At 57.1% G+C, this 18,408-nt stretch overlaps 1 protein-coding gene across 1 annotated transcript in view; it reads left to right on the top strand.

Annotated features, from left to right (window-relative positions):
* Positions 1–15,221, top strand: part of ALPK3 (alpha kinase 3) — an 88,696-nt gene extending 73,475 nt beyond the window's left edge. Inside the window, exons 6-13 of the mRNA XM_073363255.2 lie at positions 2,304–2,451; positions 4,374–4,501; positions 4,822–4,857; positions 5,356–5,630; positions 6,620–6,708; positions 7,149–7,366; positions 8,852–8,900; positions 9,563–15,221. Coding sequence (XP_073219356.2) covers positions 2,304–2,451; positions 4,374–4,501; positions 4,822–4,857; positions 5,356–5,630; positions 6,620–6,708; positions 7,149–7,366; positions 8,852–8,900; positions 9,563–9,902 — 1,283 coding nt within the window. The 3' untranslated portion in view covers positions 9,903–15,221. The remainder of the gene's footprint in view (positions 1–2,303; positions 2,452–4,373; positions 4,502–4,821; positions 4,858–5,355; positions 5,631–6,619; positions 6,709–7,148; positions 7,367–8,851; positions 8,901–9,562) is intronic.
* Positions 15,222–18,408: the final 3,187 nt, after the last annotated feature.

Raw genomic sequence — 18,408 nt, forward strand, 5'->3', positions numbered from 1 at the left:
ACCCCCAAGTGTCCTTTTCCCCTGAGGGTCTTAAGTCCAGAAACACAGAAGTCCCTTTAACGTGCCCAATCCTTTTCTGTACCCACTCACAGTTGCTGTCGTTGGCCAGTGCAGCCCAGGAGTTCAGAGGTTCCTCTGCAGAGTTCACCTCCCACCCTATGTGGAAGGTGGAGGAGTAAGGAGGCACCTTACACACTGCACTGCTCAGGCACTCACTCATTGCACCAAGGATCAATTACCGTGCCTCTGCTCTGGCCCTCTCCACCAGCTTCTCTGCTGGCTTCTCACCATGCCTCTCCACCAGCCACCCTGCTGGCCATTCACCAAGATGCCTTCAGCCCCCATACAGCTCTCAGTGATTTCAGGGAACCACACTGCTAGTGCACACTGGGCAGTCTCTTGCAAGAGAGACACTGTCCCAAAACGGATCTAATTCTTAGACATAGGTATCAGTGATTGCAACTCTACAGCATGTAACAAGACTCTGAATTACATCTAAGTTAGCTCTTTTATTATACCATGGTCAAATGACCCACCCTTTCTCAACTCATTGGGCTGTGGAATCCATGTCCCTTGCCTAGTGAGTGCTGTTCAGTTGAGGATGAGTCCCTCCATTGTGGTATACCAGGTACAGTTTTGCTGCCCTTGGTTCACACAACAAGGATAACAACACTTTATTACTCCTGCCCCAATAACAAGGAGACTGGGGATCCAACACCAGCCACAAGTGATCATTTGGATAAGCAATCCCATCATGCTGAGCACCTAGGCAGGGTGGGTGTGTCCGTGCAAACAAGATCAGCTTCTGAAGTCTTTTTCCACAGCTCACCACTAGATGTCAGGGGAGAGCTCATCCAGACTCTGCTTACATCAGTGAAGGCCAAGTTATCTGAATGCTTGTCCTGGTCTCTGCTGTGCTGCACACACAGAGGAGGCATGGTTTAGGCCAGAGGTGGGCAAACTATGGCCCACGGGCCACATCAGGCCCGCGGGACCATCCTGCCTGGCCCCTGAGCTCCTGGGCTGGGAGGCTAGTCCCCAGCCCCTCCTCCGCAGCTACTCCGCCGTGCAGGCAGCGCTCTGAGTGGCGGGGCAGCGCGCTCATGCGGGGCAGCGCGGCAGCGTGTCCAGCTCCGGTGCGGCTCCGAGACATGCTGCTCTGAGCAGCATGGTAAGGGGGCCAGGGTCGGGGGGTTGGATAAGGGGCAGGGAGTCCTGGGAGGCAGTCAGGGAGCAGGGGGTGGTTGGATAGTGGGTGGGATCCCAGGGGGATGGTTAGGGGTGGGGGGTCCCGGGAGGGGGCGGTCAGGGACAGGAAATGGGGCTGTTGGATAGGGCAGAGGTTCTGGGGCGGGCAGTCAGGGGATGGGGGGGGTGAGATGGAGGTGGAGTCCCGGGGGCGGTTAGGGGCAGGGGTCCTGGAAGGGGGCAGTCAGGGGAAAAGGAGCAGGGCGGGGTTAGATGGGTGGGAGGTTCTGAGGGGGGCGGGAAGTGGGAGGGGGCGGATAGGGGGCAGGGGCCAGGCTGTTTGGGGAGGCACAGCCTTCCCTACCTGGCCCTCCAGACAGTTTCGCACCCCGATGTTGCCCTCAGGCCCAAAAGTTTGCCCACCCCTGGTTTAGGCTGCCTGAGTGTCCCCCGCCCGCATTAAAGATGCAAATCTGATTATGCAGTAGGTAAAGCTTGGAGACCATTGAACAGTCCTTGGTCCCACTGCAGCACTGGCCCATCTGTTTCCTGTCTCATATTTTACATATTTTCAAATGTTGTTTTCAAATTTCTGTTAAGGCCACCAAAACAAGAGCAGTTTGGTGCCATTGGCCACCCAGTGCTGAGATCTGCCACCTGACGAGCAAAGCAAGGTCAAGGTGGCTCAGAGGAGGATGGGAGGTACTCATTATGCTGGTGTTGCAGGTAGTGGTGGGGCAGGCTCATTGGTGGCGCTCCACCTTTGCGGTCAGTGCTGCTGGGGTCTCTGGGGGCACTGTGGGACGGAAGAGACTAGCCTTCAGATGAGCTGTAAAACTGAAGATGTCCCCTTCGGGGCCACTTGATATCCAAGGGCAAAAGCAGGTGTGTCCAGCACAAATTCCCACTCTAGTGAATGCCTTCTGCCTCCCTGAGTTCCCTCGGCACTTCAGGCTGGATCTGGTATTTTTCTTAATTTCCCATTGCTGCGAACAGCTGCTGTGCTGCATCGCTGGATGAATTCCTCCTTTTATGTAGTTGGTATCTCAGTTTGTGTAGCACTTTGAGAGCCTGCCTGGTGAAAGCTGTATTACGGGTATATGCTTTGTCCTTAGCCCCCCAGCTGATTCGTAAGATCAGAGCAGAACAATTTTCGGATGCATCAGGAAACCTGAAACTTTGGTGCCAGTTCTTCAATATTTTGAGTGACTCAAAGCTGACGTGGTACAAGGATGAGTTCCCTGTAGCAGAAGCCAGACGGAGGTAATCTGCCAGCTTTGCTGTATTTTACTCATTGTGCATGTCCTGTGGCTGATGTGTTAAATCTAGCCTTGCACTTATCAAGCTCTGAGGGTGTATCCACACTGCAACCGGGCGGTGTGATTGCAGCCTGTGTGGACATACCCAAACTAGCTTTGATTTGGCAACAGCAAAGCTAGCTCCAGGAGCAATAGTGTGTAGTGCAAGCAGTGCAGGCTAGCGTCTGGAGTACAACCCCGCCCAGGACTTTGCGTGCATAGTTGATCAGCCACCGCCTGTGTTTCACTGCTATTGTTACTCAAGCTGGCTTTGATCTAGGCAGATTTAAGCTAGTTTGGGTCTGTCTGCATGTGTGACAATCACACCTCTCGCCTACACCGTAGACCCACCTTGGTCATTTTGGGGTGAAGGTGCTCTCTGCTAACAAGTCCAAACATGGATCCATTGGTATCAGAGTGAAGTACACCCGGCCATTAGCACAGAGGCCCCCTGGCTGTGGAGAGAGAGAGAGAAGCCAAGGTGGGATAGAAGGAATCACAGAATCTGTTCATTGTTAACCACAGCAGACGCTAATGCTCAGAGCCCAGCTCCTAGGGCAGAGAGCGAGCGAGAAGACCATGAACCTCACTGAGGGAACATCTGCCCAGCCTGTAACAATGGTATGTCCTTCTGCACTGTGCATGGAAGGGACTAGGTCAGACAGAAGCAGGGCCTGCACTGTCTCCAGAACCCACATTTCCAACATCCTATAATGGAGACACAGGGAGAGTTGGGAAACACTGATAAGGGCAGGGGAAAGCAGTCTGCCCCCTAAGCAATTGGACTCTGGGTTCACCTACAGCACATGGTTGCCATGAGGGGTACAAGTGATGTTCTGGCTTCACTGAGAGGGCCCAGGGCTTGGTGCCCCACCAGACCAGATGCTTCTCTGTAAGGAGCTGTGGCCCCTGTTCTTGGCTACACCCTTCCTGCACAAAAGTGAAATGCTTGCAAGCAGCATGGAAACTTTTTCAAGACATCCTACCAGAGGCTCAAATTAAATGTATACCCCAGATTAAAAAACATAGTAAGAGAACCAAAAAACTGCCACCGCAGCTAAACAACAAATTAAAAGAAGCAGTGAGAGGCAAAAAAAGTGGAAGTTAAGTCCTACTGAGGAAAATAGAAAGGAACATAAACTCTGGCAAGTCAAGTGAAAACTATAATTAGGCAGGCCAAAAAAAGAATTTGAGAAGCAACTAGCAAAAGACTTAAAAACTAACAGCAAAACAATTTTTAAGGACATCAGAAGCAGGAAGCCTGCCAAACAATCAGTGGGGCCACTGGACAATTGAGATGCTAAAGAAGCACTCAAGGAAGACAAGGCAATTGCAGAGAAGCTAATGAATTCTTTGCATCTGTCTTCACTGCGGAGAATGTGAGGGAGATTCCCATTTTTGATTCCTTCTTTTCAGGGAACAAATCTAAGAAACTGTCCTCCTGCGAGCCTGCCTTGCTGGAGTTCAAGGGGCTGCTGGGAGAAGGAGGTGATGTCTCTCTTCCTTTTAATTCTCCCCAAGTACAATCTACAGGAAACCGTAATAATCCCTTAGCTCCTGAGTGTCATGAAGCAGCAAGGTGGCTTCCTGAGACCCCCTGGGTTGTGTATCGCTGGATCACACGGGAACATTCCTTTCCCAACATGCTACGTACTTCACTCCTGATAGCATTCACCTGGCTTTCAGTTCACATGCACCCACTGCAGGGCTGAAGTCAGACTGCAAGCTCTGTGGGGCAGGGCCTGTCCTTTCATTGGATGGGTGGGTGCGTACAGCTCCTCACACAGTGGGGCTGTGGTCCGCAGCTGGGGCTCATAGGCCCTACCACAATACAGGTACTACGGGGCTGCCCAGCACTAATCTCCAGCTGGCTCCATTCTTCTTTAGCTCAGGTGATGAGGGGCAGGCAGCCCTGGCCATTGTGCAGGCATCCCGGAAGGACTGTGGCGTGTACCAGTGCACCATCGAGAATGAGTATGGCACCGACTCCACTGACTTCCTGCTCAGCGCAGAAGGTGAGGCGGGTTGGGTATGGGGGGGGGGCAGGTTGGGACTGGATAAGGGGAGGGGACAGAGGAATGAGTTGGATACCGGGCGACGGGGGCAGGAGAGTGAGGGCACAAGGGCGCAGCAGGGCCCAGCGGTCAGTGTAGTCACTGTGTCACACTGGTGCATTCGTGCGTGGGCGCTGCCAAGGCACTTTCAGGTCTGGGTGTCCCTGGGGCACTCAGAGAAGAGCCCAGGCTCTGGGAAGGGAGGGGGCTGGGATGAACGGCTGATAGACAGGCCTGTCCCCCTCAGGGCACTAATGGCCAGGGCTCTGTTTCTCCTCTAGTGCTGTCGGGATTTGTCTCCAGAGAAGAAATTGAAGGTAAAGTGAGAACAGCCAGAGGAGCAGTGAGTGCTGGCCAGGCCATTACCGCTGGACTGAGAGTAAACCCAGTGTCCCCTCGCGGGGTGGGGCTGGGTGCCTGGTGGGAGGGGTGACCGCACAGTGCAGTGTGGCCGGAGCCAGCCATTCCTCCCTAACGAGCTGGTGTCTATGTGCAAGGCCTTGCACCAGGCAGTTGGCCAATGCCAGCCAGATGTCAAGCTCACTGATCGCAGACCCGGAGCTTCTTCCCAAGGCCCTGCAGCGAGGGGCTCCTCCAGCACCATGCCACCAGTCTGCCAGAGAGGGCGCTAGCATGCGCCAGGAGCTGTTCCCCACCCTCCTCCTCCTGGGGCTGAGCGTGTTGCCCTCGCTATCTCTCTATGCACTAGGGGCCCAATCTGCTGCAGGCCCTGGCAGGGTGAGCCTAATGCCTGCTCAGCCCCCCTGGTCCCAGCAGCACCTGCCACCACTCACTCGCTGCTTTCCTTCTGCCAGTCGGCGAGGAGATCGAAATGACCCCCATGGTGTTCGCCAAAGGCCTGGCTGACTCAGGCTACTGGGGGGACAAGTTCTTTGGGCGTGTCGTGAGCGAGGACATGGAGGTGGGCGCCGGCTTCCTGCGCAAAGCATGTCGCGCAAGGACAATTTATGGCCTGGAGCCCGTCTTCGAGTCCGGACGGACCTGCATCATCAAAGTGCACAACCTCATCGTCTTCGGGACCAAGAATGAGAACACGCTCATCGAGAAGAACTACGACATCACCATCCAGGTGGGCCCAGGCCCCGCACGCTCCCTGGCAGGCACACCCAGGTCATGCCCCTCCCCCCGCACTCCCCGGGCATGCCCAGGCTACATCCCCTCCCCCGACACTCCCTGGCAGGCACGCCCAGGTCACGCCCCCTCCCCCCGTGCTGCCCAGCAGGCGTGCCCAGGTCACACCCCTCCCCCCGTGCTGCCCAGCAGGCATGCCCAGGTCACAATCCCTCCCCTCACACTCCCCAACAGGCACACCCAGGCATGCCCCCTTGTTCCTGTAGTATGAGGACAGCCTGAAAACTCTGACTTGGCTCAGTGCTTTGATTGTTGTTACGTGCATTGCACACACCCCCATACCCTTCATATCCCTCTCCCCACCTGGCACACTGCTCCTGCCCAGCATGCTTCCCCCACCCCTGCCCAGCTGGCCTGCTCCTCACTTGCTACGCAGCTCACTGCCACTCCTTAGCGCCTCCCTGCACCTGCCAGCCTGTCCAACCCTGGCCCCACTCCTCTTCTCTCCTCCCACTTTCCCTCTCCTGTCTTTCCTCATGCACACCCTAGTGCCTGAAACAGCCTTCCTCAGCCTGGGCACAGGCTCCTGGCCTGCTGGCCCCTCTGACCAGTTACCCCCTGACCTCTGTTCTCCTGCCACTGCCTGCTCCTCCTGAGCTGTCCCTTGTGCTGCCTGCCCAGCCCTGGCCTGTGTCCTGCCTACGTCCTCCCTGCTCCTGAGCTAGCTGCTGTCACACAAGCCCTGAGGGGCAGGGGCCAGCACCCGCAGCCTACTCCACGGCTGTCCAGTACTCACACCTGTCATGTCTGCTGTTCCCCACACTGTGTGGTGCAGAGGCTCTGGTGCGCTGAGCTGCCCTTTGTCCTGTGATTGCCAGCGAGGACGTGCCCCGGTGCCCGTCTATGAGCTCTCCAGGAGGAGTAGGACGCTGTCTGAACCTGGCTCACCGGCACGGCAAGGGATAATGACTTTGCTTGAATCCCCAGGAGTGCAAAATCCAGAACTCGAGCCGGGAGTACTGCAAGATCTTTGCTGCTGAAGCACGGGCCATCCCAGACTTCGGGGTGGTGCCGGAGTAAGTTGGGCCTCTGCCCTCCATCCTGAGCATGCAGGGGCCACAGGGCAGCATAGCCTCCTCCTTCCACCCTGAGCCTCACTTGCGGGGGGGATCCATGGTGGGCAGCACTGGCATGGCCTTGTCTGCCCCATCACTGCAGGGATCCAGCGGCCTGTTTTCATTAACAGGTGCGCTCAGAAGCCAAATTGGGAGCGTTGTGTGGGAAGGGCCTGGGGCCTGGGCTCACGTGAGCAGGTCCAGTCGCTAGCATGGCTGAGGTGTGGGCAGCTTGCCGACAGGCTGGAGCCCGGCCCAGGGAGCAGCCAGGGGACTGTGCTCAGGGCAGTGGGCTCTGGGTTGGGGTCCGCCATGCGCTCTGCATGCTAGATGCACAGCTAGCCCATCAGCTTATGTCCTGGCTCACTCTGTGCTGACCCAGGCCGTTTGCCATTGTCCAGGATCATCCCTCTGTATCTCATTTACCGACCTGCCAACACTGTCCCTTATGCCACCATCGAAGAGGACCTTGTGGGGCCCTTTGAGCGGTACTGCGTGAAGGAGCGGGACGGCAGCCTAGCTGTGCAGAGCAGCTCGGAGATGGCGCAGAAGTGCTGTGCCTTCCAGCACTGGCTCTACCAGTGGACAAATGGAAACATCCTTGTGACCGACATGGAAGGTACGGGCCGAGGCAGCCGTCTAGTTTCCGGCGAGGGAGGAGTCCCTGGCTCCTCTGGCCCAGCGCCACAGGGCCCAAGGCAGCGGTACCCCCTACAACACACCACCCAGCACTGTGTCTGGGCAGCCCTGCCCCCAAGAGAGAGCAAGGGAGTGGTGGCTGCTGGAAAAAGGAGATGGGCAAATCTCCTTCAGCCAAGGACTCCAGCCACGCCCCCACACCCCGCCATCCTGACAGGCATGGTGGCAGACAGGGCCTTTCCCTAGTACTCTCTCCCCCAAGCGCACTAGGAGGTACTAGAGTGGCAGCCTGCATTGGCATCTGGAGGTGGGAACCTGGGAGATCTGGCCTCTGTTCCTGTCTCTGCCAGCCACTGGCTGGAGGGCCTTGGCCTCAGGCTTTCAGAAAGAGCCTCTCCTCTATGGTCCCCAACTCCAGGCCCCTGGGGTCTGATTTGCAGAGGTGCAGAGAATGCCCAGTGACAGCTGGAGCCAGCAGCTGAAAGCGTGCTGACAGGGCACTCAAACCCAGTGCACACTCAAAGCCCAGGTCTGTGACCTCTCTGAGCCGGGGCTTCCCCAGGTGTGAAACGGGGACTGTTCCATCTCTGCTCCACTGGATGATGCAGTGACACGGGCGGGGGCTGCTGCAGTCTCTGTATGGAGGGGCTCTGCGGGCTGGTCACTGCTCATTGCTCCTTAGGTGGTAGGACTGTCCCCTCCCCAGGCTCTCTGTGACTCCACTAAGGGCCCTGCCAGCCCGCGCTCTCCCAGCCCCTCCTTCATGCTCCCAGCCTTCCCGTGGGCCTTGGCCTCGGCCCCAGGGATGGCAGCAGCTGCGCCCTGTGGGCAGGAGTGAAGGAGGGAATTTGGAGAGGGACAGAGCTAAAGGCGCATTCAGTTGAAAAGAGGGCAACTTGGGGCCTAAACGTGATTTGTCAGGACCCCGCAGGGGTGACTGGAACCCCATGCCGGTGCCCCTCGCACCCACCCTGCCTGCGCAAGGGTGACCGGGACCCCACACCGGTACCCCTTGTGCCCACCCCACCTGTGAAGGGGGGACTGGAGCCCTGTGCTGGTGCCCCTTGCCCCACCCAGCCTATGCAGTGTGACTGGGATCCCACACCAGTGCCCCTAGCCCCACCACGCCTGTGCAGGGGTGACTGGGACTCGTGCTGGTGACCCTCGTGCCCACCCTGCATGTGCAGAGGTGACAGGGACCCACCCTGGTGCCCCTCGTGCCCGCACCACTTGTGCAGGTGTGACTGGGACACACACCCCCCCCGTGCCTCTTGTGCCCACCCCATCCCTGTGGTGGGCTCAGTGACTTGGACCCCAGCCAGAGAGCTGAGGCTCACCACATGCAGGAGACTATTTGGGCCCAATCCTGCTCTCCTGGCAGAATTAGTGGCCAGGCTCCTGCTGACAGCTGTGGGAGCTGCATCAGGCTCGGCCTGAGGCTGGTGACTGTTCCCTTCCCTTGCAGGCGTTGGGTGGAAGATCACAAACGTGAGGATAGCTACAAAGCTGAAAGGGTAAGTGACTGCAGGGCCAAGGCAGAGAGCTGGCAGACCCCCTGCTTCTCAGAGGGGCTGTGGGGGCACTGCCCTACCTGGGCTGTGTCTGTCACGCAATGGGGCTGCCCCAGCCTCTCTGCAGGGCTTGTGGTCATAGTGCACTGGGGTGACCTTGCCCCCCTACCCTCCCTTCCCTGTCACTCAGCCAGCCATAGCTCTGTCCTCCTCCTGCACGGTACAGCCCCAGGCCCATCTCCTCTGCTGCTCTCCTCTTCCTGTTCCAGTTCCTTAGTGTGTGATGGCGGGTGGGAGGGGAAGTGACTGGGGACTGTGTGGGGAGGTGGGGTATGTGATGGCAGGTGCCTGCTGCAAGAGGGGAGGCTGGGTCTGGGGGACACACAATGGCGGGTCCAGGAGCTGCTTTGCCCCCTGCTGCAGTGCCACAGCCCATGCAGTGAGCCCCGTGCAGCGGTGCCCCAGAGGGGATGGGAGCCTGGTGGGGAGTCAGCGCCCCCACCCACGGCAAGGGGTATGTGCCCAGAGGGCAGCAGCCCTTATGACCTGCAAGCAGCCCCGGTGTCTTGTCTCCTCGCTGTGCCAGGGGGTGTGTGGGGAGCAGGGCGCCCGGGCCCAGAGCCCCCTTGGCAGGGCACTGGCCCTGAGTATGGCTCTGTTGGCAGGTACCAGGGGCTGAAGGAGAGCTGCTTCCCGGCCCTGCTGGACCAGTTTGCTGCTGTCCACCAGTGTAACCGCTATTGTGAGATCCTGGGCCTGAAGAGTCTGGAGAGCCTGCAGCAGCCAGCCAAGCCCAAGGGCTCCAAGAGCCCCTCCCTGGGCAGGAAGGCCCCCTCAGCCCAGTCCAGCCCCCAGTTACAGAAGAAAGGCCTGGCAAGCCCCCAGGGCACCCGGAAGGGCACTGTGAGCCCCAAAGCCTCCCGGAAATCCACTGAAGCTGGGGAGGCCCAGCTGGCCCTGAAGCACAAAGCGCTGGATAGTGACAGGTCCAGCCAGCTGCAGTAGCCAGAGTCTCGGCGCAGCCACAAAGGCAGCATGCCACCGCGCACACCTGGAAAGGGGACCCAGCCGCTGCTCCTTCCTGTGGCTCCCAGTGCGCCCCCCGCACTGCGCTCTGTGTGGTGTGTGAGTGAAGCAGTGACTAGGCTGGCACCAGTGCGGGGTGCCCTGGGTAGCCTAGTGGTCTGGAGCTGGCTCGGTGCACGGCGGGGCCTGCACAGCCACAGCAGGGTGCATGGCAGCTCATCTCTGTTACCTCTTTAAAGCAACAGCTCATCCAGGCCTGCCCAGCCTGCCAAGAAGCCCCAGCTGCCAGGGCCATGCAGCTGCCACAGTGCCCAGTGCAGAGGGTATTGGGGCAATGCGCCAGCCTGACCACCAGGGGGCACTGGCTGTTGCCTGATGGTGACTTTGGGGCTCGTTTTCCGAGTCCCTCCTTTAGACTGTGCTGGCTTTTCCCTGGCTCTGCTCCGACGCCTGGCCCTGGTGTTCTCTGTTGGCGGTAACTCGAACCAGCGACCCCTGGAGGAGAGCGAGCAGGCTGGTGCTCCCCTGCCAGCCTGCAGCTGTCTACAGTGCACTGACCCCGCTCGGGCATGTGCGCCACAAAGGCGTGGTAGCTCTTTGGTCCCCCCTGGCTCTCAGCACCTCCTGGTGTTTTCCCTACACGTGCCCAAAATCCCTGACCCCAGCTCCCTGACGGGCCATACACAGGCCCTACTAACCTCAGCTGTAGCTTCCCTGAGCCCGGCCAGTTGAGTACTTCTCTCTCCGGTCCCACCCCATCCCCAGTACCTACTCACTAATCTGTAAGGGGAGCATGACTAGACAGCCTCCTTGGTCCCTCTTTGCCCTGTGGGGATGTCCCTGTGTTTTCTGTGGTTCCCAGGGCCTGGAAAGTCTGGCAGCATCCAGCCCTCACTACAGAACCATGTGGCAGATTTTTTGCTTTCTCTGGTGCAAAGCGATGCAAAGCCAATCTTCCACGTGTGCGTCACATATTACTAATGCAGCATTGTCTGCCCGAGTATGTGGGGGGGGGGGTGTTGCCTGGGGCCTCTCAGCTGGGAGTGTTAACTTTGGAATCTACTGGGCGCAATTAAAATGTCACCATTTAGTTCCCTGCTGCTTATGGTAGTGGAAGTGCTTGGGGTATCTGTGTTGTAATGTGCCAATCACCATGGTAGGTGGGTGCCAGTCTTGCCAGCCCAGAGGGGCAGATGGGGGGGGAACACTGAGTTCAAACCTCCTGCTTCTCTGAAAAAATATTCCAAATCTTCTCCAAGGGGAGAGGGAAAATCCTATCCCTGCCAGCAGAGCCAGTACACTCTGCGGCACCCTCGCTGGCAAACCTAAAGCAGCTTCTCCTGCACCCCATCCACATGCAGCCCTGGGCACTTGGATCACTGCAGAATTGGGCTGGGAAGAAATAACCTAGCCTTGCCCTGACCAAGTCAAGCCGCACCCTGTTGTCCTCAGGCCAGTCACACCCTCTCTTTGTGAGCTGCCAAAGTCACGGGCTGGGCCGCAGCCTTGGGTGCGTTTTGGCATGGAGTCGGTGGGATGCATTGGAGCCAGCCCCTCTCTGGGGAGTGTAGGGATCAGGGCTCTGCTCAATCAGGGCAGTAGGACATCCCAGCGAGGCAGCCCTGAGTGGGGTTAAGATTTAATAGTGGCCTTGCCCTGGTGATGCTGCCATAGCACAAACCAGATTTAAAGCTGCCCTAAGGCAGAGCTGAGGATTCCCCATTGTATGCAAGTCCTGTCCTGTGCTCCCCACCTTTCCCATAGGGATGGGGCCACTGATCCCGGCCACCAGAGAGACTTAATGGGAGCTGGTTCAAGTTAGTGCAGCCTCAAGGCTGTTCTACCTCATGCAGGGGGTGCCAGTTCAGCCCCCAGGCTCAGCGGTGGAAAGATGGCACATTCTCTATCTCCCCTGTATGCCAAGAGCTGCTGTGGTGCACCTGGGCATCTAGCCCAGTAATTTAGCATTCATCTGGTCTTCTCGCTCACCCCTTTGGATCCAGGGAAGGTCTGAACCCACCTTCCCAGCTGTTCTCTATCGACTCTGCCCTGCCTCTACACACCCTCTCGCTCCTGGGATCAACAGGTGAGCCCTTCCTTTGCCTCCCAGAGGCAGCCCCAGCCCTGCCTGCCTCTCACCCCCCAGGCCTGTCAGCCCTGCCCCCACAGGCCTCCATTCTTCTGGTTTGTCTCTAGGTCTCGTGGCTTCAGCGCTGGCGATGTAGCTGCACCGGGGGCAGGGAGCGAGATGTGCCTGTGGCTTTATGCTGCCAGACTTTGGCTCAGGCACAAGTTCCCTTGGCTACTGCCTCCCAGTGCGGCTGGCAGCGAGGCTGCGGCCTTGTTTAAAGGGGCAGACACGGGCCATGTGCTCTCTTCTTGCTTCTTCATGGCAGACAATGGGGGCCTGAAAATGCCCTGTCTGCTTGTTCCATTAGAATGCAGGTCCTGTCTGGGCTGGGGAAGCGGTGAAGTGAGGGCATCACAACAGCCAAGCAGCAGGGGCTTGTTTGCTTTAGCGATTTGACCGCAAGTTGGTTGGTCGCTTATTGCCTGGGGGTGTCACTGCCACAGTGTTTGTGGCTCAGCCCAGGGCTCGTCTAGACGAGCAGGTCACTGGAAGTGAAACTTCAGTGAAGACAAGCCTGCTCCGTAAGCGTGAGCTTCTGTTCGGTGCCCTTTGGTTGGTGTGTTGGTAATGGCTGTTCGGCTCCAGTACTAACAACCCTGCAGCTGGGAAGGCCTTCCCTGCAGTGACAGGGTTACGCGCAGCCAGCCCGAGCCTTCCCAACAGTCCTGGCAGGGCAAAGTCCCACAGCACAGACACAGCCTCTGGCTGTTCCTACAGGGAAGGCGCAAGCAGAGCCAACCTTGGAAACAAAACAGTCCCCACCAAGCTGCCGAAAGCCCGTCTTTGCAAATCCCCATAGGCCTCATCTTCACCAGGAAAGGAGGTGTGATCTTACTGCAAGCTAACAGGAGGGGAAGCCCTAGTATAGACATGGCTGGGGGTAGTTTTCATGAGTTATCTCCACCTGCTGTCTCGTGTGAAAGCTACACCTTGCCTTCGCTGCTCTAGGGTTGAGCCTGGTATTTGCCAACACATCAGAGCCCTCCTGCTGGGGTACCGCCGGCAGCTGCCATAATGCCCCAGTGCAGAGAGCCACTTGTAACAGGTGCAGCTGGATTTCCTTCTCCCTCTTGATCCCTGCTCGTGGGAGGACAGGGAGGGTGCACATTCGGGTGGTGTTTTACGAGAATGAATACACAGCAGCTCTCTTGCTGTGAATGCCTAGCAGTGCCAAGGCACAGGGAGCAATTTTTACTGCTGTGGAGCTGGGGAGGTCAGTACTATACCCCCCGCAGGTGCCCTTGCCTAGCTGCACTGCGGTAAAAGCTACCCCTGCCTTGTTTCCATTAGGATCCCACAGGAGCAGGCTCGGGCCTGTTAACTCACTCACCTCTTCTAGCAGTGACCGCAATTAACTGGCTAGTGCAGTTAATGGTCAGCCTGGGCCAGCTCAGAGGGAGGGGAGCTGTTGAGCCCTTGTCCCATGGGGCTCAGAGCACAGAATAGCTGTGACCATGGGGTGTTGGACCAGGATGCCACAGAACTTCAGTACCAATGGAGGTGACTGGAGCTGGCAGCAGCAGTGCTGCGGTGTTACAAAGCCGGGTGCCCAGCCAAGGCTGCAGGCCCGGCTGTCTGTGCTAGGGAGCTGCCTGGCTGGTGCTTTGTGCTCTGTGGCTGCGGCTGCACTTCACCTTTCTGCCGGGGTTGTTTCCTGCTCTCAGTCAGCCTGTTGTAAGATAACCATGGACATACTCGTCTGTGTATTGGCAACCAGGTGTGCGCGAGTAATAAAGCGCAATGGACTGGCCTGCTCTCCAGTGCGTCTCTCCCGGCTGGAGGGGCCAGGATACCCCTCCTTCCTGCTCTCCAGCTAGCTGGGGGGTGATATGGTGCCTAGCAATGTGTTACCCAAAGCCCAGCATAGCAGGTGTTTGTCTGTGGGGTGGAGGAGGTGGACTGTGTGTGGTGCTGGGGACAAAGGATAAGGGTTTTCATTTTTCTAGAGTCTTTTTGCACCTACCCCCTCCCAGGTGTAGGGTAGGCAACACCACCCGGATCCTGAGACCAGTGCCTCAGTTGGCACCCTCCCTGGCACAGCTACAGCCCCCATCCCAAGGCAGGTACAATCTCTGAGGAGTGCAGTGATTAGACCCAACGGCTCCCAGTCATCCTGGCTGGAACTCCATCGCCTGCTGATGAGGTACACCAGAGCCTGGCCAGCGATGTGGTCCAAAGGAAGGTCTGAAACCCCTGCTCCCATGGCTGCAGTGATGTTGCTTCCTGAGCCATCAAGCAGGGGCTGGCTTTTGCCCTGATGTCTGAAAGGTTTGAGCCCTTTGAAATTTTTCTCCCCTCTCATGGAGCTGCATCCCTTCTCATTATTCAAATCATACATTCCAAAGCCAGCAGGGACCATGTTCACCATCCTGCTGACTGAGTGGAAGGCAGGCCGGAGAACGTCCCTGAATTAATTCCTTTCTGAAATCCAATTCGCATTCTGTGTTCAAGCCTCCTGAGCTCTGGCCCCCAGCACTTGGGGCAGGGAGTTCCACAGGTTCCATTTATAAACTATAGTGCGTTTAAAAACAGTCCCCTTTTTCCAGTTGGAAAGTTGCTGCTTTTTAATTTCATTGGGCTTCCCTTTGGGCTGTTCATCTGGGAGTGCAAACAAGAGCCCCGGGAGTGCAAGAGCCCCAAACTAATCTTACATATCTCTCCATGTCCCCTCCTTTCTAAATGCTATATGGCTAATCTGTTCAGTCTCTGCTTGGGAAAACCTTCCCCCAGCTGCATTCCACCTCATCTTTGCACCTGCTCTCTGGCACCAGGATTTCTGAGCTGGGGTAACCAGACCTGAACATGGCAAGAGTGTACCAGCGGTTTAGAGAAGGCACAATGGTGTTTTCACCGCTGTTCTCAATCCCAGTCTTTGTGCACCTAAACATGTTGCTGGTGCCTGTAACTGGTCCTGCTGCACATTGGGCAGAGGCTTTCATTGAGCTGCCCACAGGGATGCCCAGCTCCCTTTCTTGGGGCCACACAGGTAATTTAGACCCCTGAGATGCGTATTAGTAGTATTCCCTCTAAGGTGTATTACACTGTATTATTCACCAGTGAAGTTCACCTTGCTGGATCAGGTCCCTCAGAAGTGCCTTGCAGTCCTCTCTGGACTTGACTAGCGTAAATACCGTTGTGCCTGCTGAACGCTCACTAATAAACATATTGAGCCACATGAGCCCTAAGACGCAACCTTGAGTTTCCTGTTCTCCTTTTGCCATGCTGGAACTTGACCTTGCTGAGCCCTGAGAGCCTTCACCTCTTGCCCTAGGCTGATGTGGGCCTTATTTGCTCTGATTACAGCCATGGGGCTACCCCAGTGTAGCTGCCACCCCCTAGTGCAAAGCTGTTGTATGCTGCCATTTGCACCTCTGCAGCTGATCCTCATTTCAAGTGGGGGTAACCTGCATGGGTGTCCGTGCAGTGCAGTCGCAGCTGGGCCTGGCTGCATGGGGCAGCTAGGTGTGGGCCTGGTTGCAGCTCCCTGAGCCCCTGCTGTAGACCCACTGGTGCATAAGGGGCTTTTGGAAGTTCCATTGATCTGCCTGAATGGGGATGGTGCAGGCAGGGGGCTGGGACAGACCCTGCCCTGAGGGGCCACAGGTCAGAAGCCAGAAACCTTTCTGGATAACTCTCAGGGCTGCCCCTGGGACCTCCCAGGCTCCCTATGGAGGCGTTCAGCTGTTACCTTTTCGTTGCCACTCCTTCGGCCTCACAGCCTGGATTAGTCTGCAGCAGCCTTGTTGGCTTGGTCAGGCATGGACTCCCCCTACTGCTGTTGTGCCCCACCTGCGCTGGGAGGATTATCGGGTGCATGAGGCAGATTGGGGCTTGTCGTCTAAGTGTTACTGTGAGGGCACAGGGCCTAGGCGCTCCCTAGGGAGATATGGTCAGACACTTGGATTGGGAGGCAATATAGGGCCCAATCTCACAATGCAGCTGGGTCTGGGGGCCAGGGAGGAAGGACCTTTTATTACAAACTAGCCTGGGTAAGTCTGATTTTGGCACTGGTGACCAAGGAGGAAGGTGCCTAACAGGCTAATGCTCGACATGCAAAAACCTAGAGTTCCAGGCCAGATGGGAGCATTACATCATCTAATCTGGCCACCTGGATACCACAGGCCAGAGCCCTTCCCCCACTTACCCCTGGAGTGAGCCAATAACTTGGGTTTGGGCAGCGCCCATCTCCTGGAAAGGCATCCAGGCTGGATTTGGAGACATCAAGAGCTGGTGAAGCCACCACCTCCCTCAGTAGCTTGTGCCAATGGCTTCAGCATCCGGCCACTGGTTCTTGTTCTGCCTTTGCTAGATAACCAACGTCTCTCACTGCTCCCTTGGCCTTCCTACCCCACCTGTGCTTTAGGGTTCTCCATAAATCTGTGAGTGCTGTGGGACAGAGACTGTCTTTTTGATATTGTTACAGAGCCCTGCCCCATGGGGCCCTAATCTCTGCTTGGGACCCCGAGGCATCACTGCAATACCAGCAGCAAACAACACAGAAGCAGTTTCTGCCCTTCTCAGCCTCCAGGAATGGTCCCAGGGTAGAAGTCCGTGATAACCATGATGAAATCTAGTACTGACCACGTGACCTGGTACACAGCATGGCTGACACTGCTGAGAGCTGCTAACTGCGGTCAGGAACCCATCTCCTGCCAGAGGCCTCTTTCTGGCTCCTAGAACAAGCTGGTGGCAGTGGAGGCTACCTGCTGTTCTGCACCAGCTCCCAAAGTGGCCAGAGTGGTTCACGACTCCTGCTGCTTCCCGGAGTGCCATATAGGCAGGAGCATTTCGGGTCTGTCTGCACTGCAGCTGGGGATGCGTTCCCCACTCTGGCAGGCAGACTGGCAGTAGCTTAGTGTGAGCTAGCGGGCTAAGAACAGCCCTTCTCTTCCCCCTGAGGGCCCTCTGCAGGCAGGCATGTTCCCCACACACCTTTCCCAGCCTTAATGCCCGGTCTAGGGTTAGAATCTCATTGACATACAATAGGACTGAGGCTCCTAAAGTCCACAACAGGATTTGGGGGCCTGGCACTTAAGGTGCCGAAGTCCAAAACGTAGAGCCTCAAAACTACTGCTCAGTGGCCACCTAACTCTCTAGGTGCCTACATTTGCACTGGTAAAGTCCCCTAGGCACTTAATTTTCTACCCTGGGGTATATCCATGGCTGCCTCTGGCTTGATGCCCAGTGTCTAGCTTGCTCCTAAGCCCCAGCAGGATTTTCACACTAGTCATCCCCCCGCCTAGCTCTCCTGCAGGGCCCAATGGTAGGGGGAGCTAGAGGCTGCCCTGGGGAACATCAACAGATCAGCCCCACACTGAGGAGGTGGAGGTGCCTCCCTTATACCAAATAGCCCCATGAACAGAGCACTCACCCAGGACAAGAAACCCAAGTTCAAATCCTCAGTCTGCATCAGGCCTTGGCCCCATGTCCCTGATATTCCAGGCCAGTGCCCTGCCCCCCAGGTTAGGGTGTACTCCAGGGTGAGGCTTTGGCCACCTTGCTTGTTGAAGCTGTTCCATTATGTCTCCTTATTGGAGCAGGGATTGAAGCTGTGCCCCCCGCCCCATCTCAATGACTAGTTAAGTATTTCTGATGACAGGACCCACCTCCACTCTGCATTCGTCGCTGCAACCCTGAGTCTAGTCCCTTTGTGGAGCTATCCCTAAGTCGCTTTTGAAATGGGACTCAGCCAGCAGTCACCTGGGCCTTGCAAAGCTATTTAGAGTTACACCAAGTACCAGTGAAAATCTGGGCCTTTGTCTTGCCATACCTTAGTTCCCCACCTGTGAAATGGGGACAGCAGCAGCCCTACCTCATTGGGTCTTGTGAGGATTAGTAGCACAAAGATGGTGAGGGACTCAGCTGGGGATAAGAACCAAAAGTACCCACCCAGACAGAGCAGGGAGAGATCTTGTCTGACTTCCTGTTTGTACAGGCCTAAGCACAGTGTGACAGGAATAGTGATGGCTGGACTGATGGGGGCTGGCAGGGAGAGGTGGAGCACCAGAGAGGTGCATGGTGGGAAAGAGCTGACAGTGGATCCAAGCAAAAGGACAAAATGAAGTCTGGGGTTTCCAGAAGAGCTCAGTGCCCCCTGCCCCACAGCTTGAGCCAGACTGTCTAAAAAGCCCAGCTCCCCTGTTCACACACGAGCGCATTTGAAAACCATGCCCCAATTGTGGGTGATGAGCACTGAGCCCTTCTGAAAATTTGGCTTAAATGCTCAGGGCAAGGCTGGGTGGCCTCTCACCTGGGGAGGAGTCCCCCTGTCTGGATGAGTGGCAGCTGCACAGTCCAACCAGGAGGGCTGGGCCAGGAGCACCGCAAGGAGCTGTGAGGCACCCGGGACTCCTC

This window comes from Lepidochelys kempii, chromosome 10 (genome assembly GCF_965140285.1).
Source record: "Lepidochelys kempii isolate rLepKem1 chromosome 10, rLepKem1.hap1, whole genome shotgun sequence".
Classification (NCBI taxonomy): Eukaryota; Metazoa; Chordata; order Testudines; family Cheloniidae; genus Lepidochelys; species Lepidochelys kempii.